Source organism: Zingiber officinale, chromosome 3B, assembly GCF_018446385.1.
Source record: "Zingiber officinale cultivar Zhangliang chromosome 3B, Zo_v1.1, whole genome shotgun sequence".
Classification (NCBI taxonomy): domain Eukaryota; kingdom Viridiplantae; phylum Streptophyta; class Magnoliopsida; order Zingiberales; family Zingiberaceae; genus Zingiber; species Zingiber officinale.
The window spans coordinates 29,067,138-29,092,270 of NC_055991.1; the positions used below are offsets into that span (position 1 = coordinate 29,067,138).

The 25,133-nt window shown below is 43.1% G+C and overlaps 2 protein-coding genes and 1 long non-coding RNA gene across 3 annotated transcripts; 2 read left to right on the forward strand and 1 right to left on the reverse strand.

The window, feature by feature from the left end:
* Positions 1-364: 364 nt before the first annotated feature.
* Positions 365-2,461, reverse strand: LOC122056272 (probable trehalose-phosphate phosphatase 6). The gene is made up of 10 exons (XM_042618148.1): positions 2,186-2,461; positions 1,966-2,106; positions 1,788-1,859; positions 1,619-1,708; positions 1,489-1,542; positions 1,299-1,400; positions 1,106-1,183; positions 947-1,016; positions 696-859; positions 365-591 (listed from the first exon to the last, which is right to left on the reverse strand). Exons 1-10 carry the CDS (start codon positions 2,459-2,461, stop codon positions 535-537), a joined length of 1,104 nt encoding a protein of 367 aa, XP_042474082.1. The 3' UTR covers positions 365-534.
* LOC122056273 lies at positions 1,266-2,980 on the forward strand. Its single transcript, XR_006133088.1, has 2 exons — positions 1,266-1,502; positions 1,588-2,980. It is a non-coding gene; the product is annotated as an uncharacterized LOC122056273 (long non-coding RNA).
* A 15,124-nt stretch (positions 2,981-18,104) lies between these two features.
* Positions 18,105-19,852, forward strand: LOC122054784. The gene is made up of 2 exons (XM_042616217.1): positions 18,105-18,524; positions 19,403-19,852. The coding sequence occupies exons 1-2, from the start codon at positions 18,105-18,107 to the stop codon at positions 19,850-19,852; spliced, it is 870 nt and encodes a 289-aa protein (XP_042472151.1).
* The last annotated feature ends 5,281 nt before the right edge of the window (positions 19,853-25,133 follow it).

A 25,133-nucleotide genomic window follows, 5' to 3' on the forward strand; every position in this document is an offset into this window, starting at 1 on the left:
TTCTGCTGAAAGTATGTCAGCAGCAACTGAAACTCTTTAGGTATTACCCTTCAACCTTTTTCATCCTAGCCTGGTGCTGGTCATTCTCCTATAACAAGGACTAATTTAAACAAATGGAGTGGATTCTGTTTTTATGGATTAAAGATCTGTTGCTGTACAATTGCATTTCTAATCAGTCTTCGAAATGATTGCTGGATTTACTTGCACAAGATGACCAACTTTTCACTTGCTGAATTATTTTTTTCCTCCATAAAACATCTCTAGTATTGTAAATTCTTAGAAATGAATGTAGATTTACTGTTTTTTTCTTTGTATAACATCTTTTCTTTTCTATTTATCCATCCCTGAAAGAAAAAGGTTCACATTCCTCCCAAGTGTACTTGTGTTCCTCTTACAAATTAGGCAAGAAGTCTCATTTTTGTGGTGCTTAAAAGTTGACAAAGGTTATCTAGGAAACAAAAACAGGTTAATTCAGCTACCCCTTTGTTTAATATACAAGGGGAGTGAATGCAGGCAAATGTAGCTTCTTCATTCCTACTTAGCTCCAGAAACACGTTTCCATTCCACCAGCCGAAGTAGGAAGTCCATAACCTTCATCAAGTTAATAAAAAACTTAGTTTTAGATGAAGTCAAACTTTAAGTTAGCACACAAACTCCATTGTTTGATCAAACTAGTAGCCAGTCCATCAGCTCACCTCAGAAGGCTCTCTGAGGGAATATGAAGCCTTTGTCTCCTTTGGGAACTCTGAAACCAGGATTCCAATTCCTTGTCCTCTCTCACACAAGACCTTAAAAGCATCCTCGTCCGTGCGATCGTCACCGATATAAACAGGCACGACGTTTTTGCAGTCAGCAAACCCTGACAACCATTACAAGTAATTCAACTTGTTGACCTTGTTTTTGTTCAATGCAATGTATGTTCAGGCATTCAATTCCTTGGCCTTACCAAGAGATTCTAATAGGAACTCCAAGGCCTTCCCCTTGTCCCATTTAATGGTGGGGCGAATCTCCAATACCTACTTCATCGGATAAATCATAGCAAAAATAATTAGCACAAGCTAAATCCAAGCTTAAGAAGGAAAATTAGTGTGACTAAAAGTGCCACCTTTCTCCCTTGAGTAATCCTTAACTTGGGGTATTCCTTTAACACTAGGCACACCTGCTCCACTAGCAATCCCCAATGCTGCATAAAGAATTTGCATAATAGAGCATGAGCAACTAATGAAGGAGAAGACATTGTTATTATAATTTATATGCATGGAGTGCGAAGTATGACTATGTAAGATCACTTTGCTGACCTTTTCTTCCACACATCTGAAGTGGACAGATACACAAAACTTGTTGTTCTCCACCTTGGCACCAGGAATGGGCTTGGTCTTCTCCAGTAACTTTTTGTGAACCTGATTAAAGGGAAATGATTCAGTGTGTATTAATTAGTATCATGAAAAGTTTCAAGGAAAAAAAAAAAGTGGAAATTGAAGAACCAACCTCATTCATTGCAGGTAGGAACTCACTTGCAGGCTGAAGGATAACATCTTTTTTCTGAAACACAGAATGAAATTGATCTGAGCTAAATTTTATGTGCAGGAAAGGCTTTATTTGGAGGGAAAAGTACTACCTTGGTGTATTTGGTTCCTTTGGGAACTTTGATGTCCATGCCATGGCTTCCAGCGTAGAATAACTCGGTTAATTTTACAAAATCATATACCTGAAATTGATGCATGCATTAGAATTTAGTAGTTGAGTAGCAGAACAAGCAGGCGAAGTATCAAGAAATTGCTGGCTACTTTGCTCCTGCAGCGCCCGCTCACAATTGCTGTCGGGAAGCACCGTGCGACCTCCTTCACCGCCGCTCTCATCTGAGCACAGAGATTGCAAACAGGCGATCAAAATCCCATCTTTTGCCTCTTTTTTTTTTCTTTCTTTCTAGCATTGATTTCATGAATGAATGCAGGGGAAGCTCACCGCTTCGGACATGAAGGCGGAGTCGGGATCGTCGACGATGGGGGAGAGAGTCCCGTCGTAGTCCAAGAACATCACGATTTGTTTCCCCTTCGTGGCGTTCATGATCTGCTCAAACTTGCTCAAAGCCGAGGGATGCTGAATCTGCTCCAAGCAAATGCAATTACGCGTCAGAACTGGAAAGATTCGAGCTTTTTGATCGTTTGAGATAACGGCGACTTACTATCCACGCGGAGTATTCGGGGATCTCGAGCTCGTCGGCGGGCGCTGCAGCCAGGGCGGCGGCCGCCTTCGCGTGGGTCGGAGAGGAAGCCTTCATCGACTCCACCCACCCGTTAGCCCGCCCTCCGCTGAGCTCGATGGAAGAATAATGCTTCTTCCTGATCGACGCGCCGCCGCCGCCGCTGCGCGGCGGCGGGTACGGCACCGCGGCCGGCGAGTTCGCCGGCGTTGCGATCCCCGGCATCGCCTCAGGCACCAACATGTTCTGGCTCGTCATTTTAACAGAAACCGGGGCGAAAATGTCAGAGAAGAAGAGCAAAGATCGGATTTCTTTTCCTCGCCCCGGTCGACCAAAAATAGGAGCTCCGAGGATTCCTCGACTCGGTAAAGCGGTGCGGGTGGTTGAGATCGGGAGTTAGCGATGGAGGAGGTGTCGCGGGGGCGGTGGATTTATGGGTGGCGGAGGGAGCAAGAGGACAAGGAAGGGTGGGTCCCGCCCGAGCTGGAAGCCTGGAACGGAGTAGAGCTCGGGCGGGCCCCTCTCCGGTCCAAACCCGTCGACGTGGCGGCGGACGCAGCGCACGAGCGCGCTGTGCTCACGTGTTGACGGTCGGAGGCAATAAATCCAAGAAGCCTCTAATAATTAATTATTAATACGCATCCAAATAATTAATGAATCATTAACATTTAACCCTGCGTTTAGGGTATCTATTAATTAAATAGCTCTTCTTTTTTTATTCTTCCTTCAAATCTTCCAAGACAGTTTTAGTTTATCAACAAAGAACCACATTACCAATGTTATATGGTTTAATTGAGATTGAATTGTTTTAGGGCTTCAATACGCCCGGCATCAAGCAAGTTGCTCCACATCTAAATGGCAAATTGTATTTGGATTGTATTAGTGTTGGACAGAATCGAGTTCTTGCTTATATTGTATTTTCTTTATGGAATATTTGTGTTGATTAATTTTGGAAGAATAAACTAATCGGGAACTATAATTATCAGCTTTTTGGAGTTGATTGCCCATGTTTTTAATATGTGAGATTCGGTGAGCCAAAGAAAAACAGAGAGTATAAGAATCCAACCGAAAGGGAAGAAGCTTGAAGACTATTTGAACTTGAGAAAGGTCATGAGCTCTCTAAGCCGCCAAAGGTTGTGTTTACTTAGAACTAAAGAAGCCAACATTGAAAGAATCAAAGATAGATATTCCAAAATTGATCAACACAAGCGACCAACTATCTCATTGAATTACATCATTAAATAGTCATTAGATTACTATTTATTATATTGTTAGCACACTTTTGCCGGTGAGGAATATTTGAGGTGAATGTAATCATCTTTTTGTTACCATTGTTAGAACACTTTTAATTATTAGTTTGATTGTTGTTAAATTTCATCCTCCAACACAAAACCATGGCCATTGCTTTTCCTAATTTAATAAACAAAAACAGTGAAGAAATATTTTTTTTTTACATATCCTTTCTCCTTCGTTAGACCACTATCGGTTGTTAGGCCATTGTTAGGCCATTTTTGCTTGTTCAATTATTGATCAAAATAGATACTACTTTATCACCCTCCCTCTTTAAACTCATTTTTTCTTCTTTCTTTTTGCTCTCGAAATAGAATAATATATTAGAGAACAACTCTCTCTGTTTGTTTTTTTCTCAAAATGATTTGAGTGATTATGTGTCATTATATTTTATTAAAGTTGCAAAGCGTGATAGTGGCTGAAATTATAGGTAGTATATAATTAATTTAAATCTATCTCATTAGATAATATTCATATATCTAATTAATAATATATGAGGTACAGAATCAATTATTCATCTAAATACTAATTGATTTCTCTACTAAAATATTAGATTACTTAAGTCGATAAATTTGTAAATTTCTCTTCCTGATACTTCAAAGAATTAGAAATTTAGACTTATTTTACTCCAAATTAAAAGAATTAGAAATTTAGACTTATTTTACTCCAAATTAAAAGAAATATTAGATGGATGTCCATTAAAAAAAAATCAAAAGAGTGTCACATTAGATGTTCTATTTCCATAATATACTTTATTCTAACATTATTATAGTATCTACCTGTAATTACTATAATATACATTAGTGATATAGATAGGATAATAATTATCCTGCAGGTTGTATTAATTTTATTAGTTCGATGAACATCGAAAATAATCTTTTAAAAAAATTAACATTAAATAAAAAAATAAATAGTACTATCAAAAATATTATTAAATAAAAAAATCTTATCCTAAACATCAACTAACAAGACACTTGTATAGACCTAAAATTCTATAAAGAAAAGAAAAAAAATTTAACCAAAAGAACAAAATTCTTAAGATACTCATAATCCTAAAATCCTTAAACGAATTTAAAATTTAAAAATACAAAAAACAAAAATTATCAAAAAAAATACCTTAAATATCAAAAATATAATTTTTTTTAAAAAAAATACTAAAAAAGTGTTGGAAATGGGGATAGTGGGGATGTGGGAATATGACCCATGTTCCCCACTACTCATAATGGAAAAGTCCATTATGCCCCTGGTTTATTTCCCTATATAAAGGGGGTGCGTCCAAGGATCGTTCGTGTGTTGGAGACGAGAGTAGGAGGTGAATATCCAAGGCGGTGGGATTTGGTTTGTGAAATTGCGGAGGGCTTTCCGATCTTGTGATGACTCTTTCGACAGTAAGTTTTCGCCATTGCCGATTGCGGATCTGCGGGAGATCCCTGTAAGTTTTTACCGCTTTAATTTTATTTTATTCGTCTATCATGCATTTAGAATATAGATCTACATTGGTATCAGAGCGCGTAGTTATTTCTAAATGCTTATAGACGAATTATGAAATTGTTGTACGAATGTTTCCTCGTTTTTGTCATTTCTCGTCGCTGTTTTGCATGACTAATGTATCGTAGCATACACGTTGTGCCAAATTTGTAAAATCAAGACCGCTGGATTTGCCGGCGACGGTAGTCCATGGTCGTTGTTGGCATCCTGACTGGCCAGCTATGTGTTGGTGGCTAGGACAAGCAGAACCACTGTCGGCGATTTCGTCGAGCCTAAAAATGACTGGTTTTTGGTGCTGGAAAGAACCGGCTACCACCGGCAGAGGCTGGCGATAACTTCCAGTTGGTCGGCGAAGTGATCATGGCTACCTCGCGTTGCAACCCGTGTTCGTCACGGGAAAGACGGCGTGCATAACGTGCACGATGTGCGGCGTGCGAACGTGGCCAGCGGGCGTGGGCAGCGGGCGACGGAGAAAACACGATGCTAAGAAAAAGGAAGAACGTGTTTCGTGAGGAAACATTTCATGAGGAAAAGTTTGATTTAAATAAATCAAATTTATATAAAAAAAAGGTTGTCGCATGCAATTAAAAAAAACAGAAACCTTTTGGTTTCGAATGGTTCTTCCTGCAAAATTTTTTTTAAGCTTATGTTAAAAAAAATAAATTATATGCATGGTGAAATTAATTAAAATTAGGATTATTGGTCCATTTTTAATTAATTATATGGGGTTAACCTAATTGGTCCAATTAGACCTAATTTAGATTGAATCATTAATTGGTTTAATCAAATAAATTTGATCTAAACCCGAATCAATTTGGGTTAATTAATTGGACTTGAACCAAATATGATCAAATGACCAGATTTATTCTATTGGGTCAGATTTAATCAAAACAATTAGATTTGTTCTAATTGGTCGGACTTAAATCAATGGGCATTGGTTTGATTAAACGGATCTGAGTTTGATCAATAAGTCTGAAATTGGTAGAAATGGACTTAGAGAAAAAGTAACAAAATATAGGTACAAAAATCTCTGTCCAATTAGATTAGTTCTAATTATGGACAATGGACCATGCTTAGGATCTGGATCCCTAATCAACCGATCCAATAGGCCTGACCAATTAGATTAGTTCTAATTGTCGACTTAAACTCCTGAAAATCGAGAAGATTTGTATTTCTTGATTTATTATGTTGGTATTATGCCTGTATAAATTGAAATAAGCCGGTTTTGTACTGGTTAGTCGGTTTTGTACTGACTTATTTATTTTCAATTTTTCCAGATGGCTAGCCGTGATTTACGACAACATGAGCTTTGGGAGGAGATTAAGGAGCTTGATTTCGACCCTGTTCAAGGACTCGGATGGCTTATTGGTCGGCTCGATCGGTTGTTCTGAAAACTCGAGCGAGAAGAATTTCCAGTCGAAGATACACACAGAAGATTTTCTCTAGTCTATTCACTGCCAGAAAACCTTAGGCAGATAGCATTCCAACTTTGGGATGATTATGATGGACACATCTCGTATTCAGAGATGTGCAGACAGTTGCTTCATCTCTATTGGGGTCCTGAAGACCCAGAGGAGGATCCAGATGAATCTGAAGAGGATTCAGAAGATCCTGAAGATCCTCCAGAGGAGGATCCAGAAGAATTTGAAGAGCATTCAGAAGATCCTGAAGACCCAGAGGAGGATCAAGATGAATCTGAAGAGGATTTGGGAGAGTGTGTGTGGGATCCAATTGAAAATCTTGAAGCTGTCCTGCCTGTGATTACCCCAAATAAATCTAGGCTGAGAGGGATTATTTAGGCCACTGCACTAGTGTCTGTCCTAGTGGAAGTGGTAGTTGTATATCTAGTTTATTAGAGTTCTGTTATTTTTATTGTTGTTTTGTATGAACAATAGTTAGTCCATTTCATTCATGTCAGTTAGTTATATGTTAATAATATGCAGCATAATTTTATGTTAATGATGTGTTCATTTATTTATGTTGTTTGCTTGACATGATGCATGATTAGTTCATGAAGTATTAAATGATTAGTTCATTTAATTAAAAAATGATATATTAAATGATTAGTTCATTTAATTAAAGAATTCATGATATGATAAATGATTAGTTCATTTGTTGGGATGTATGTAATAGAATTGATTAATATTAATTTGATTGGTCATACGGATGATGAGTGAAAACATAGTTGTCACTTGATTTTGTAAACCAACTCAAAGTAATATTAAGTCAATCATAAATTACATACATATGATTTACACTGAATACTAAATAATGTGTTTATTTATGATAGATTATGGAAACCAAAAACATAATAGCTGAACTCAACAAAGGTGAAAAACTTAATGGGGATAACTATAAGATCTGGCACCTCAAGATACAATATGTACTTGAGGAAAAAGAAGTTCTAGAGGCTGTGAATCGAGTTATGGAAGTACCTGTAGATGGTTCCACTGCACAATACAGACGAGATCTTGATGCCTATAAGGCATGGAAGAAAAAGGACTCCACTACAAAGGACATATTGATTAGTTCAATGGTAGATGACCTAGTTTTTGAGTATGAGTCATATCTTACGACTCATGAAGTCTGGGTAGCCCTTAAAGAAAAATACAGTGGAGTAAGTCTGAGCAAGCTTCGATAGCTGACAATCAAGTTTGACAGCTACAAAAAGCGTCCGAATGTATCAATGGTTCAACACTTCAGGGAGATGTCGAACATGATTCGAGAGCTTAAAACTGCTGGTCATGAGTTGACTGATGAACAGCAGGTTCAAGCAGTTATACGTTCACTTCTAGATTCTTGGGAGACCATGAAGCAGACCTTAACTCACAGTGAGAGTATCAAGACCTTCACTGACATCTCACGCCATGTAGAATTGGAGGTGGAGAGAGTTGAATCTGCAAGGATTTCTGGACAAGCCTATGTGGCTGTAGGTTTTGCTGGATCATATGGATCCAAGAAAAGGAAATGATTCAAGAAAGGGAAGGGAAAGAAGAGGGAAACTGCTGGTGTGGGACAGGGCCTAATCAAGAAGATAGTTAAGAAGACTGGAAAGAAACCTAAAAACAAGTTGACTTGTTTTAACTGTGGCAAAAAAGGCCACTTTGCTCGGGAGTGCACTGAGCCGAAAAAGGTAAATCCAAGTGTGTCTTCTTTTCAAGAGCATTTTGTTGCTAGTTCAGTGTTGTTAATTGATTCTTATCCTTTGTGGATTATAGATTCGGGAGCAACCAACCATGTAGCTCGGGAACGAGTTACATTTGTTGAGTACTGTCGGATACCAGCTGGCAACAAGTGGATCTATGTGGGAAACAATGCAAGAGTTGAAGTCAAAGGAGTCGGCACTTGCAAACTCAACCTCCATGGTGGTAGAGTTTTGTTTCTACATGATATCCTGTATGCTCCTGAAATTCGACGGAATCTTGTTTCCATTACGTGTCTTCTTGATTTAGGGTATTGTATTAATTTTTACAGTCGGTCTGTTGAACTTAAGATTGACTCAGTGTCAATCGGATATGGTTTTTTTAACAAATGGTTTTATGGTTCTTGATGTAGAACCATATGTCAATTATGCTATTGATGGTTGTTTTTCAAACATTGCTTTAACTAGTGATGCAGATATAACTAATGAGGTTTGGTATGCTAGATTAGGACACATAGGACAAGAACGTATGAATCGGTTAGCTAGAGAGGGTCTATTGGGCACTCAAGCTAAGATTCAATTGTCAATATGTGAGCATTGTCTTGCTGGAAAAGCAACTAGGAAACCATTTGGTAAGACTATTAGATCTGAATCAACATTGCAGTTAATTCATTCAGACATTTGTTGTCCAATGAATGTGAAGGCTAGACATGGAGCTTCCTATTTCATTACATTTATTGATGATTTCTCTAGGTTCGGTCATATGTATTTGATTTCTCACAAATCTGAAGCATTAGATTGCTTCATTCGTTATATGAACGAAGTTGAGAATCAAACGAAACGTAAAGTTAAGGCTTTACGCACTGACCGTGGAGGGGAGTATTTGTCTGATATGTTCAAGACAATATGTAATGATAGAGGGATTATTAGACAGCTGACAATCTCTGAAACTCCACAACAAAATGGGGTAGCTGAAAGAAGAAATAGAACTCTTCTTGAAATGGTTAGGTCTATGATGACGCAAGCTAATTTGCCAATCTCCTATTGGGGAGATGCATTATTAACTGCAGCCTATATACTTAACAAAGTGCCTTCAAAGTCAGTTCCATCTACCCCATATGAACGTTGGACAGGCAGAAAACCAGATTTGAGTAATCTGAGACCCTGGGGGTCAGCTGCTTATATTCATGACAGTTCTCACAAGTATGGAAAACTAGGGCCTAGGGGTAAGAAATGTATCTTTATAAGATATCATGAGACCTCCAAAGGTTATGTTTTCATAGGTGAGCAACTAGATGGAACCATCTCCGAAATAGACTCGAGAGATGCGACTTTTCTCGAAACAGAGTTTCCTTTCAGAGGTAATGTTGATAAAAATGTTCCTCTATTTGAGGAGGATGAGATATTATCAACGAGAGAGGTGTCAAAAGGGATACCTAAGTCTAGTCAACCGAGTGGGAGTGATATGCCGAGTCATGAGTTGACTTCTCAACAACCCAACTTACGGAGAAGTGTTCGTAAGATCAGACCTAAGAAGATGTTTGATATTGAGAATGAGGCATTGATTACACTTCCAATTGATGACGACGAACCTCAATCCATTGAGGAAGCATTGGGATATAGAGTTAGAGAAAAATGGAAAGCTGCAATGGTTGAAGAGATGGAGTCCATGATTCAAAATCATGTTTGGGACTTAGTCGATCTTCCTCCGGGCCGAAGGGCTATTGGGAATAAGTGGATTCTCAAAATAAAGAGGAAAGCAGATGGATCGATTAACAGATACAAAGCTCATTTAGTTGCAAAAGGATATACCCAAATGGAGGGTATTGACTTTGAAGAGACATTTTCTTCCGTAGTGAAATTTGTATCAATAAGAGTTATTTTAGCCTTTGTGGCATATTATGACTTGGAATTACATCAAATGGATGTAAAAACCACTTTCCTCAACGGTGATCTTGACGAAGAAGTCTATATGGTTCAACCAGAAGGTTTCATTGCTGAAGGCCAAGAGCAGAAAGTATGTAGACTTAAAAAGTCTATATATGGGCTAAAGCAAGCGTCAAGACAATGGAACATAAGATTTAACGAAGTCATTTTATCTTATGGTTTCGAGATGATCAATGAGGATCATTGTGTTTTCCTGAAAGGGGGAAAAAGGAAAGTATGTCATTTTATCATTATATGTTGATGATATGCTGATAGCTGGAAATGACATAAAATATGTGAATGAAGTCAAGAAGTGACTGTCATCACAATTTGATACAACAGATAGGGGAGAAGCTGAATACATTTTAGGGGTGAAGATCATAAGAGATCATTCTAAAAGACTTTTGGGTCTGTCACAAAAGTCTTATATAAATAAGATGTTACATCATTTCAGCATGTCTAATTGTAACATAGAACATACACCTATTGTGAAAGGTACTGTGTTGAGCAAGAGTATGTGTCCTAAACTCCAGAGGAATTAGCTGAGATGAATAAAAAACCATATGCCAGTGCTATTGGTAGTTTGATGTACACTATGTTGTGTACACGTCCCGATATCAGCTATGTTGTGGGCTTGGTTAGTCGCTTCCAATCAAATCCAGGATCGAGACACTGGAAGGTAGTAAAAAGGATATTCAGATATCTGAAGGAGACAACATATTATTGTCTCTGTTTTCAAGGATCATATATGAATCTGAAAGGTTATTCAGATGCAGATTGGGCTGGAGACCTGGATGATAGAAAACCCACATCAGGCTATGCATTCTTGTTGAATGGTGGCGCCATCTCCTAGAACAGTAAGAAACAAGCTTGTGTAGCTTTGTCGACTATGGAAGCTGAATATGTGGCATGTTCAGCAGCTGTGCAAGAAGTAGTCTGGTTGAGAAGGTTTCTGAAGCATCTGAAAATTGCTGAGGATAGTGGGAGTCCAGTAACTGTCTACTGTGACAGTCAAGCTGCAATAGCTTTTTCCAAGGATCCCAAATATCACAGCAAATGCAAGCATATAAAAATTAAATATAATTTTGTAAGGGATATTGTGGCTAAAAGAAAAGTCATCCTTGAGTATGTCCCTACACGTGTTATGCTTGCAGATCTTTTTACTAAGCCAATGACTAAAGAGTCATTTAAAGAACATGTAAAGTCTTTGGGACTTCGTAGAATGTAACAATATTGAAATAACAATCAGACTTTGTGTTATGATTGTGTAATTTGCCATAATTTATTCAGTGTATATGTTGTATTTGTTACATTCATATAAGATCTTGGTGAGCATGTTGGCAGGTGAAGATTGATCCACTCACATGGACAATCATCTCTGTTTCTTAAGTACAAATAGGGACAAGATCGTTACTTATGAAACAGCTTACGTAGCTGAAATTATGAAATTAGAGACAGATTCATAAGTTGAGGCCGTCTTGATAATTGTGTCAAGATGAGATCATTTATGTGTAAATAATGATCTAAGGAAATGAACCCACCATTTACTAAACCTGTTGAAAGCCAGATTAGAATTCATATGTTGAATTCAGGATTAGACGTTAAGTATATATAGATCAAAATCTGTACGATGTTAAAATTTGAAGACAACATGCACTCTTTTTAGTAAAGAGAATAACATCGTAGCATGTGATTCATACCACATATGCTATTGCGACAATAAAGGTAGTAGGAGAATGAATCTCTGTTTCTCTACTATATGAGACCTTTGAGATTATAAGTTAATCTCAATTTTTTGCCTTAGTGACTATTTGACTGTTTACTTGAAGTTTTAATCAGTGTCTGCTACTTTAGCGTGTATCCAATGGCTATGGGTGATTCGGTCTATGGAGCATAACTAGGAAAGCGACTGATTAAAATGAATAGATTCTAGCTAAAAAGGAAGATTAAATATATTTACATCTTATGTTGTTATTCACTGGTCGACTCATTTCTGTTATGTACGGAAATGAATGAGAATATAGGATATGGAACATGCTCTTGACATAATGGTCATTATAAGGGATTAGAGATGTTCATATCGATGTAAATGAAAATTATTTAATCTGGGTAAATAGCAAGACATGGATATCTCCAAGATAATGGCTGTGTCACTTGAAGATTGGATGGATCCTGGATAAAGGCTATGTGCCACCAAGAAAGTGGCTAAGTGCCATGAAGAGTGTGTTTCTAATTTATTTGAGTAGCTAAGCAAAGTGTAAAAACTTTATTAGCATTTATTGCTCAAAGAGCGGCTAAGTCAAGGTGTAACAATCTTCTTAGCAACTATCGCTCAATGTGCTTGTTGTCGCACGAACCATTTTCTCTAAGTATAGATTGGATGTTCTCATATGGTCTATGTGACCAAACTCTCTAATAGTCTATGTGACTTATTAAGTCTTTGTGACTTACCTGAATGAACTAGTCTTAGTGACTTACCTTGGACGAGTGGGAGATGTTGAAAATGGGGATAGTGGGGATGTGGAAACATGACCCATGTTCCCCACTACTCATAATGGAAAAGTCCATTATGCCCCTGGTTTATTTCCCTATATAAAGGGGGTGCGCCCAAGGATCGTTCGTGCGTTGGAGACAAGAGTAAGAAGTGAATATCCAAGGCGGTGGGATTTGGTTTGTGAAATTGCGGAGGGCTTTCCGATCTTGTGATCGTTCTTTCGACAGTAAGTTTTCGCCATTGCCGATTGCGGATCTGCGGGAGATCCCTATAAGTTTTTACCACTTTAATTTTATTTTATTCGTCTATCATACATTTAGAATATAGATCATACTTTTTCAAAAAGTATGAAGGATATTGGGATCCTCCTACATCAAGTAACTAATGAGTAATTATTACAATATTGTTCTTTATTTTCATAGTTATTGTAACAATTATGACTAGCTACTATAATGTGTAGAAACTATTCTATAACTGCTACAATATGCAGTATCGTAGCAACTACTTAATAAATTGTATAAGTGTTTTAAAGTAATTTTGATTAATTTAAAATGATTATAACCAAGTTGATAAAGAATATTTTAATATAATAATATTCATAATTTAAAATTTAGGGTTCAAAATGGTAAGAAGATTTAAAATTTAACTTTAGTATAGAAAATCTTCAATTTTATTTTAATCAAACTAAACAATAAATTCTAAGAATATAAAATATTTGATGTGGCACAATTATAATTATAATTGTTTGTCTTTTTCTATAAATTAGTTCTCGTCCACCTACAAATGGAATATTCACACCATCAACTGTCACACATAAGTTGCATTCACCGGGCCCCACCATAAATCTAGCATGAGCCCAATTATATCCACCTGCTGGCTCCACGCAAGCTACGACAGTAGCCTTTTTATCAGTTATGCTCAAATACTCTGAATCAAATCAGATTTGGGCACTAATATAAGCAGGCAACCCTTCTTCCCCCTTTATTCATTTGGAAGCATCCCCAACACCTTCACATTGTCATCACTTTCTTTCTATCCTTGCTCACTTTTTTCGATTATAATTCGTTATCTATCGACTTCCTTTTCTATCACTATAAGATGGAATCGACGAGGACTACCCAGCCTTTTTGCCTTTCCGTCTTAGTGGAGTTCCACCATAGCCATTTGCCAAAGCACCAGCCAGATATCTAACACTTCGAGTTAAGGAAATAAAGCATATGCATGTACATCGGTCTTTCGATAGGTTTCCAAAATGTATGGTTGATTATTAGGGTCGGCATTCGATTTGTTTGGTGGATGTATTGATGTTTTCGGCTAGTTCATGTTTCGAGTTTCAAAATATATGTTGATCAAAGTTAATTAAGGGTTAGAGGAGTGGATAAGAGGATAGCATTGTTATAAAAAGTGAGCAATGTAGAAAGGTGCAGTGTGCTTTATCTTGCGAGTTTATGGTCTTACATGAAGGATTAGAAAGAGATGAATATATGGTTTGGATGATTGGCTTTATTAGTGGCTCCTTATCCAGCTTAATTTACTCCTTTTGAGCTCATATCATGAGGGGCAAGGCATTCATGGTCCCTTTGCACCTTATTTATCAACAATTCTTTAATTACATGGTTGTAAAGCTTCACGTGTTCCTGGTAGGCAGTAGTTGGAAGTCGGCAGACATATTTGGAAATATGCTCAATGTGAAATTCAAACTCTCATTGTATTGTATGAAAAACAATCTTGGCTCTTTCCTACTAGTTAGTTAGCATGGTTCAACTAATATTGATACTAATAATTAATATAGTTAGATAAGAAATAAGTAAACTAATGGATTGTATAATCACTCTCTCTAAAGTTGTATTGTCTTATTCTAAATAATAATTTTACTTCATTATTTCCATGTTTTTATTAAAAGGTAACATGTTTTTATTGATTGCTTGAGCCGACGGTAATTGATCTAATTAATGAGTTGGATCTAGCTAGATTGACTAATAGATACAAACAAAATGAGTAAATCAAGCAAATTAATCAAATTGGATAAGATAAGTAGCTTGATGAATTAGGTTAAGTACACCAAATGATCAAGTCAAGTTTGATGGATCAAGTGGACCAAGGAAGTCGATTAAATTAGGAATTTTGAATGAATCTTTTAATCGCTCGAGCTCATGAAATAATTGAGATAGATGGTCTCCGGATAAATTCAAAAGACAATTTACAAGTCAAATTTTAGAATATTTTTTATGAGTTTTGAATTTTGACCATCTTAATTGTTCATTTGAATATTTGACTACATAATACTATTGAAACTATATCATCCTATTTTTAATCCCATTTGGGTTCTACTCCGGTGGTAAGGTGGGCCCCGTCCTGCAGGAGGTCAGCACCACATGGAAGGTCAAAATCAAAGCGGTCAACGTCTCCAGGCTAGCGTCCAACCGGGCGACCCATTAGCCGATCAGACTAAGGAATGACCGGTCCGACGTTATCACAGCTCGGTCTCACACCGAGCTTTCAACACTCAAAGACCCAGTATCACCAAAGTAGGCGCCGACCGATAGGTCACGTGCCAGACGGACATCCCGATCGGCCAAAGATCATATCACAGCCAGCGAAGCGGAAACACAACCCAACAAGCCTAGACAGTGGAAGTAGCCGAGCGACCGCCCCGCTCAGCCCAGACAGCGGAAGTAGCCGAGTGCTCATCCGCTCGGCTCACTAGCAGACAAAAGTAGGCCGAGCGGCCCACCCACTCGGCCCACTAGTAAACAAAAGTAGGATCGACTGATATCCTCCTCGAGACCCGTGTCGCCGACAGATAGCATGGTCGACGACATGATCAGGCAGAGAATCGTACGACGGAAGCTTCCACTGTCTTGTCAGAATATGCTCGGGTTATTGAGGTATGACGGCAGAGGTACTTTTTCTGACATGTCCTTTCAGAAAATGCTTTGAAAAGCGTGCACGCATCAAGAAGTGTGCACGCGTGCTCCCGGGGTCCTATATAAGGAGCCCCAAGCTTCATCGGAGGTATGGAGAATCTCCATTGTAGCTACAGTTACTCTGTCATTTCATTTCCTCGTTGTTTCTACATCGTCGGTATTTGACTTGAGCGTTGAAGGGCCATCGCCGGGGAACCCCTCCCCGGCTCGGCACTGATGTCTTGTGGTTGCAGGTCCACGTCCTTCGAAGATCCATGTAGAGTCAGCAGGAGCACCACGCCCCCAGTGTCCATCGTCTCGACTCTCGGACAGGATCAAATTTAGCGCCGTCTGTGGGAACGCACCTGAATCCGACCGAGAAGATGGAAGAAGCTAAACGATTACACACCGTGACGCTCACTCAAGAGGAGCTCGACGCGTTCATCCAGGCACGAGCGGCAAAAATAGTCAAGCAACAGCAGCAAAATGCGCTAGCCAATCGGCTGTCCCAGCAAGCAACATCAGCATCCGGGGGCCGAGCGGCGCACGAGGACCGGCCAGAACAGCTCTCCATTTGGTGACAAAACAGAGGGCTGACCGGCACACAGGGAGAAGCGTCACCCACTTCGATACCGTTCCACCGGGCTTTATTTCAAACGCCCTCCGAAATCGCTCAAGCAAACCAGGATCGAGGATCTTCATCAGATGAAGCTCCCGTTTGGGACGCGCGGAAAGGCAAGGTGCCCTGAGGCAACGCCTCGCCCGAGCGGATCAACAGGCAGTTCTCCGACGAGATTCTGTAAGATCCCCTGCCAAGGCACTACGCTCCCTTGGCGATCGGAGAATATAGCGGGTCGACCGACCCGGACGACCATCTCGGTAAGTTCGATAACGTCGCTACCCTACATCAGTATACAGATGGAGTCAAGTGCCGAGTCTTCCTCACCACCCTCTCCAACTCGGCTCAACGTTGGTTTCGACGGCTGCCGGACGGATCAATCCGAAGCTTCAAAGACTTCCAGATAGCTTTCCTCCACCACTTCGCGAGTAGCCGACGCTACCAGAAGATAAGCGTCAATTTGTTTTCAATGAAGCAGGAGCCCAGAGAATCCCTCCGAGCGTACATTCAGGGCTTCAACCAGCTCACCATGGGCATCCATTCGGTCTCATCTGAGACCATGATGAATACCTTCACTCAGGGGCTCGTCGAAGGAGATTTCTTCTTGTCGCTCATCAAGAAGCCGCCGCAAGACTACGACTAAATGTTGAAAAAGGTCAACGAATATATCAACGTGGAAGAAGCTCAAGTAGCGAGAAGGAAGGAAGTGCCCTCCAAACCAGCGGTGTCGACCGAGAGAAGACTGCCAAGCAATCACCAGCCGCCAAGAGGCCCCAGGGCCGAAGGAGTTCGACCACATCAGGAGACAAGGGTGCACGCCGTTCAGCATGTGGTTTCCGCGCGATCGAAGCCAAAAGGAAAGGTATGGGCACCTATGTTTTTCTCTTTCCATTAGTTAGCATCGCACAACACCCGAGACTATCACGGGTTTATGCTGGTCGCCTGACCGGCGCCAAGGAGCTATCGTCGTCGATCCCCCTCTCCGGATCGGCGACATGAGCGTCAAACCGCCGAGCGGTGGAATGATGGACGAAGATCACCACAGCAGCATCAGCATAGGCAAAGTGTCGGCTCAGCCCAAGCCTCGCGCGAACGACATCATCCGTCCGCCCGGGAAGACGAGAACAAGAGCAACGTCGCTCGGGGGGGGGGGGGGGATAAACATCATCGCTGGCGGACCAACCAGCGGGGACTCCAACCGAGCTAGGAAGTCATACGCTCGGCGGCTGGAGATTCACGGAGTCGGCTGTAGCTAAGAGAAGGCGAACGGGCCCGAGATCAACTTCGGGCCCCAAGATCTCGAAGGAGTGGAGATCCCCCATGATGACGCCCTCATCATCCGAGCGGTAATAGCCAACTATACCATTCACCAGATTTTCGTTGACACAGGAAGCTCGGTGAACATCATTTTCAAGAAGGCATTCGACCAGCTCCAAATCGACCGAGCCAAGTTATTGCCGATGACGACCCCGTTGTACGGGTTCACTGGCAACGAGGTTCTGCCGGTCGGACAGATCAAGCTGGCCATTTCGTCAAGAGAAGAACCACTCAGGAGGACCAGGACCACGAACATCATTGTGGTGGATGTCGCCTCAGCGTACAACGTCATTCTGGGCCAACCGACCCTTAATGAGTTCCGAGCAGTAGTATCAACGTACTGCCAGAAGATCAAGTTCCCGGTTGAAGACTGGGTCGAAGAAGTCAAGGGGGACCAATTGACCGCTCGTTGTTGCTATGTGGAGATGATCAAGACTGAGGCCAAGTTCGGTCGGAAAGCCCCCCGACTAGAGGTAAACACCATAACTGAAAAGCCTCCTACTCTAGTCTATGAAGACAAAGAGGAAGTGCAGATCCATCCCGAACGAGCGGAGACGACGACTTTCATAGCGTCCGACCTGGGGGCCGAGCAGAAGGCCGAGCTAATCGCCTGTCTCTAGTAGAACAACGATGTGTTCGCTTGGTCGACGCATGAACTGCCAGGCATCTCCCCGAGCGTCACCCATCATGAGTTGCACGTCCGACCGGACGCTCGGGCGATGAAGCAAAGGAAAAGAGACTTCAATGTCGAACAAAATTTAATTATCCGGGCCGAAATTGAGAAGCTGTTGGAAGCCGACCACATTCGGGAAGTGCAATTCCTGAGCTGGCTTGCAAATGTAGTGCCGGTCTCCAAGCCGAGCAATAAGTGGCGAGTCTACATCGATTTCCGGGACCTCAACAAAGCGTACTCAAAAGACTTCTATCCCTTGCCTCGGATTGATCAGATGGCAGACTTCACTGTCGGGTGCGAGCTAATATGCATGTTGGATACGTATCAAGAGTACCATCAAGTGTCGCTCACCAGGGAAGATCAGGAGAAGGTCAATTTCATCACGGTCGATGGAACATACTACTACAACGTCATGCCGTTCGGACTGAAGAACGTCGACGCTACCTATCAGAGGTTGATGAACAAGGTATTCCAACGATAGATCGGCCGCAACATGGGGGTATATGTTGATGACATACTAATCAAGTCCCTCCGAGCTGCTGACCTTTGTACAGATATCGCGGAGACCTGCCAGATACTCAGGGCATATGGGATAAAAGCTGAATCCCAGCAAGTGTCTGTTCGGCACGAAGAGCGGGCGAGTTATGGGTTACATTGTTACCGAATGGGGAATCGAAGCAAACCCTAGCAAGCTGAAGGCGCTACAGGACATGCCGCCCCTTTCCCCCGAAACCTGAAAGAAGCCCAGCGTCTAACTGCATTATCTCGGTTCATCTCCAAATCATCCGATCGGATCCTGCCCTTCTTCAAGATATTACGCCGAACCACCAAATTTCAGTGGGATGAGGAGTGCGACTGGCATTCGAGGAACTCAAGGCGTATCTGAACTCATTGCCTGTACTGGCTAAGCTAACCGCCGGTGTGCCGCTCCGAATCTATCTGTCCTCGACCGAGCATGCTGTCGGCTCGGCACTAGTCCAGCAAAACAGCGAAGAACAATCAGTGTATTTCCTAAGTCATATATTAAAAGACGCTGAGTCCCGCTACACTGGTCTCGAGAAGCTCGCTTTCGCATTAGTACTCGTCGCTCGGAGGCTCCGCCCGTATTTCGTCGTGCACACTATCATTGTGATGACTAATAGTCCTTTGGAGAGAGTCCTTCTCAATCTAGAGGCGTCAGGACGGCTGATCAAATGGACAACGGAGATCAGTAAATTTGACATCCAGTATCAGCCCCGAACGACCATCAAAGCACAGTCCTTGGCGGATTTCGTCACAGAGGTACAGAATCCTAAGCCTAACTCGATCTGAAAAATATATGTGGATGGGTCGTCTACTCGGCAGGGGAGCGGGATCGGCGTACTGTTCATCTCACCTCAGGACGAACGGATGCAACTGTCCGTTAGGCTGGACTACAGGGCAACAAATAATGAAGTTGAATACGAGGCACTGATAGTCGGTCTGCAAGCCGCCCGGCACGTCGAAGCCATCAAGGTTCTCATCCACTCGGATTCTCAATTAGTCGCTCAGCAGCTTACTGGGACATTCGAGATAAGTAACACAAGGCTCAAGCTCTATGCCGAGGCTTTTGAAAAACTGAAGGTCAACTTCCGGGAGGTTGTCATACAGAAGATCCCTCGAGCAGAAAACCAGGCCGCGGACGAGCTGGCCAAATTGGCTAGCTCTCTATCTCCGATCATCATATCACAGCCGATCGAGCAGGTGTCCCTGGTGGCCCACATTGATCGGATGGGGGGCTCACCTTTCCAAGCGACTGGAGGACGGCGTTGGTAGAGTTTCTGTGATCGGGAGCTACACCCTCCGATCGGGAAGAGGCCAACTTACTGAGGAAAAGAGCTGGTTGGTTCACACTCATCGGAGATCAGCTCTACAAAAAAGCCTTCTCCAGGCCTCTACTTAAGTGCGTCGGAGCAGAGGACGCCGACTATATATTACAAGAGGTACACTAAGGAGCGTGTGGAGAATACCCGAGCGACCGCTCATTAGCCAGGAAGATTCTACTCGCAGGATACTTTTGGCCGACCCTCCAGGAGGACGCCGCTCGAACGGTCGTCACCTGCTTGTCCTGCCAGAAGTATCATACCCTCTCGCACCGGCCGACTGAGGAGATGAAGACGTCTACGGTATCTTGCCTGTTCGACTAGTGGGGCATGAACATCGTGGGACCCTTCCCAATGGAGACAGGACAGCGGAGGTTCCTGCTTGTAGCGGTCGATTATTTCTCCAAGTGGGTTGAAGCTGAGCTGCTAGCCAGAATAACCGAACAGATGGTCAAGAAGTTCATCTGGAAGCAAATCATCTGTCAGTTTGGCATCCCGCGTCGGCTCATCTTGGACAACGGGAGGCAGTTCATGGGTCAAGGGCTCAAAGCATGGTGCGAATGGTATGACATTAAGCAGACATTCACCTCAGTGACATACCCTCAGAGTAATGGACAGGCTGAAGTCGCCAATCGAGAGATCTTGTGGATCCTACGCGCGCAGCTCGACTATATGGGAGATAGCTGGGTGGACGAACTCCCCAGCATGCTCTGGGCGATCCGCACAACCCCCAAAGAAGGAATAGGAGCAACCCCCTTTCACTTGGTGTACAGCGGCGAAGCGGTCGTCCCCGTAGAGGTCGGAATCGAGTTCGATCGGATACAACATTACAGCGTGGACAACGCCGAGCGGAGGCTCTTGGAGCTGGATTTAGTAGACGAGGTACATGCTAAGGCCACCGCCTGGCTGATGGCCTACCGACAGAGGATGAAGTAGACCTATAATCGAAGGGTGATCTCAAGGTCATTCCAGGTCGACGACTTTGTGTGGAAGAAGGTGAAGCCGGTCGGCGACGTCGCCAAGACTGAAGCTCTGTGGGCCGGGCCCTTCAAGATCATGGAAAAGATCCGCTCGGGCGCCTATTACTTAGAGGATGAGGACGGGCGACGACTCGAACGTCCATGGAGCGCGAACCACCTTCAACCCTACCGACCCGGGTGAAAGGTGCACGATGTAATAATTGATATAGCTCTGTATCCCTATGTTCCTTGAATGCAGGAAGAATTTCCAAAAGAGGTGTCGAACGGCACGTCAAATGATAGAGCGACGACGTTAAACTCTGGTCTTCACCAAATCGTCGAGCTGCGACGTTAAACTCCGATTTTCACCAAACCGTCGAGTGGGAATGTTAAACCCCAGAGTCGAGCGGTGACTATAAATCCCAGAGTCGAGCGGTGACTATAAACCCCAGAGTCGAGCAGCGACTATAAATCCCGGGGCTGATCGGCGACCTTAAAACCCAGAGGTATGACCCTGATGAATTTATCAATGATTGAAATGCGAGTATGACACCCGTTCGGGGCTACATAGTCAAAGGCTTCATTGATAACTGCAAAATGACTTCATTAATGACAAACTAAACGCTGCTGAACGACAGTCAAACATTCAAAACTTGGGGTTACAGAATCCCTCCTTACTCAAGATAGTCAAAAATTTCATCGGGCATCGAGTCATTCAGCTGTTGCCTATTAATGACGACGTCCGTCAAAGCCTCAGGGAGATGCCCGCTCGACTTCAACTGGTTGAACGTCCCTGTGACAGCTAGTTCGAAAGACCGAACGACACGATGGACAACTTTGTTCGTGAATTTTTCTAAGCAGAGATACTCCTGCTTCATGGTCTCGAAGCGGCTCGGCTCGTCCTCCTGGTGCTTCTTTAAGCAGCGTAGGAGGCGTCTAAAGCTTCTTCAAGGGATTTCAGTTGACCCCTAAGAGAAGCCACCTCAGCCGAGCGGCTATCCCGTTCGGTGGCCATACAGTCCTCAAGATTCTTGAGCTTCTGGACCAGATTTCGAGCCTCTTGATTCTTCAGCTCCATGTCAGCTATGGCTCGGTTCTTCCTTGTTGTGGCCAGCTCGATCTTTTGGTCGTGGGACTTCACCTGTGTCTCGAGCCGGCTCAGCATAATTGCCCGGTCGGCAGAGGTCTTCCGCTCAGCCTCCAGAAGTTTATTGGTTTGGGCCAGGTTAGCCTGTAGTTCGACAATTGAAGGCCCCTGGGATGATGATGCTCCACCAGAAATCTTGAGGTTCTTGAGCTCTATTACGCAACCGTAAGTGTACAGTTTTATCGTCAATAATAAAAATATCAAATCTACATGGACTGTTGATTAAGCACTAGAGATATCGCAAAGTACGTTATCTAGACAAATCTAAGGTTGGTGAGAAAAGAGAGTAAGAGAGAGAGAAGAGGAAAGTGGGAAGAGAGAGAAGAGAGAACTAGTCTTGGAGGGAATGAACTTTGGGAGATGGATTCTAGGATTTCGATTTTATTATAATACTAGGAGGAACTACATAGATTGCTTAGCTTCCATCCTCTATGTCAATGCTCTTGTAGGAAGTTAGATGAGTCAGTATCCCTAAGTATCACGTAGAGACGATCCCTGTGAAATCCTGTAATGGTTAACCCCCCTGTCACGAGGGCGCCTCAGTAGATCACTGGGATACATATCTAGTAGAGAACGATAATGATAAGGGTAGAAGTTCAGCACGGTTACCCACTTCCTTATGGAGGAATTGCCTCTCCTTTCAAGAGAATGTCCTAGACGTCCGTGAACGGGTTGCCCTTGTCACTAGGGCCCCTCGGGTATATGATCTAGAGCACTCTCTTTACGAGAGCAGCAGTTCCTAAGGGATTGTTTCTCCTTTTAAGGGAACGTCTTAGACATCCGGAAAGGGTTACCCCTGTCACTAGGGTACCTTGGTCAATACGCTCTAAGGTATCCCCTTTGCGGGATCAACAATTCTCCATATCAAGCAATCAAAGCATAGAAATATAAACATGACACACACGTAACTCATCAAGCACGAACAAGGCATTAACATGTCATTGAATAGAAACAAGGCGAATCTACATAGTTATACATCTCCATCATATTACAAATACTTCCTAATCCTAGAAGAGAAGATCTACTCCATTGCGGGGGAAGAACAACCCCAGAACATAAAGAAAAACATACTTACAACCCTGGAAGAAAAGGAAGAAGAGATGCTTGATGATTTCGATGTCTTGGGGATGCTTCCTTGCTCCGGAGATGGACGGATCATGAAGAGATAGCGGTGGATGAAGTTCTACGGCTTTCCCCCAAGGGGAGGGACAAAGTCCCGAACCAAAGATTATCAAAGAATATGGTTCTTGACCCTTTTATACCTCCTCCATGCTGCCCAGGAAAACCAGGATTACAGGCGTCCAGTAAACCAGATTTTTCACCCATTAAACTAGGTTTTCTCGTAATTCACCCTGAACCAAAGTTGTAGCCCTTGAAATTATCTTCAATCTGATACTTGGATCGAGCCCTGGCTCAAACCGAGTCGAAAGTTATGGTGGTTCGAATTTTGGTCTACAGTCTGGGCGGAGGTCCAGTTGAACCCGCGGTTGGGAGGCACGGCCGTGCCATTTAGCACGGGAAAACAATTCTTTCTCCCTGTTGGATTTGAAGTAAAGTTGTAGATCTTGAAGTCAGCTACGTTTCAGTATAAAGAACAGCCTAAAACTCCAACGGAGCGCAAAGTTATAGCCAAATTACGAACGGTCTACAATCTGCCCAGAAGCACAGCTCTATTTTGGCGTGGCACAGCCCGTGTTCTTCATCGCACGGCCGTGTGGAATCCACACGGCCTCACACGGCTTCCTCTCAGATTGAGTCACACGGCTGTGTGGGGTCACACGGCCGTGGCCTTCTTCGTCTCTGCTGAGGTCACACAGGCGTGTAAATTCACACGACCGTAGCCTTCCTCCCCTCTGGAATGTTGGCACGGCCATGCCATTTGGCACGGCCGTGTGTTGCTTGGCCACAGTGTGATTGGCACAGCCGTGACCCTCTTCGACTCTGTATTGCAAGCACGGCCGTGCCATTTGACACGGCCGGAACATGCTCATGGCCACACGACCGTGTGGTGCTTGCACGGCCCAAGTTCCTGTGTGCACTTTTATTCCATTTTCGCTCCAAATAACATCTTGTCAACAAGAAAATAAGCAAAGAGTATATCTCTGAACAAATATAATGAAAGTATGACATTATAAAGAAATAGGGTGCAATAAACATAGAATATGCTATGAAATACAAGTACATGTGCGTCCAAATGTGCATAAATGATCATATAATCTACGCACATCAAGCTCATCCTCCACAAGCACCCGGCGCCGACACATCGCCACGCTCTCCACCCAATACTGCTGCTGAACTGAAAAATGTTAATGTCGAACGGAGGTAAAACCATGAATTAATTATTACATACATGCCCCCGGTGGACATGTGCAGTTGGCGAGTAGCCCAAGCGGCATTGTTGTGGCACGTGCTCTGGCCTCCTTCCAAACCTTGGCGAGCGGCTCGCAGATGAGTATCTGATGTTCCGGAGTTTGCGGTTGATCGTCGGCCGCTAGGAACTCCTCCGTCGGGAGGTGGAGAATGGCTGTCACAGATCGGCCGCCGCTCGGGGCCGATTGGGCCAATGCCGCGAGACCAGAGGACTGACCGGCTGAAGCCAGGAGGATGCCGGACCGCAGAATCTTCCGACGAGGAGGTAGGGACACGATCGGCTCTGTCGCAATAGGCCCTACTGGCAAATCGAAAAGTGATGGAGTCCGGTCGGAGGAGATGGCTTCTACTGCTTTGAGGACGTCGGCGGGAGATGAGGTGCCCCCTGACCTAGGACCCGCACCACCGACATGGCAGAACGGGACGGTGTGGCTGTCTGACGTCGCTTACGCCTATTGAGCGGAAGGCTATCACCCTCAGAATCAGAGCCTTCGGTCCGAGCGATGGGCGGCACGTCGGGAGGAAGGTCACTCGACCCTTCTAGGCAGGCTGTCCGATCGGCAGCGCCTTCGTCTACAGTTGTTGTGCCCTCGCTTTCAGGTGTATCTTCGTGCGAGCCGACCGGCGTCAAACCGAGGCTCGCCATTTCCTTGGCTACTGCCGCCTCGATCTCAACATTCTTAAGCTTCATCAGACCGGCTGCCCGGGAGTGCAGCATGATGCCAGCTGCAAAAGGAGAAAAGAATCAGTTAGACTCA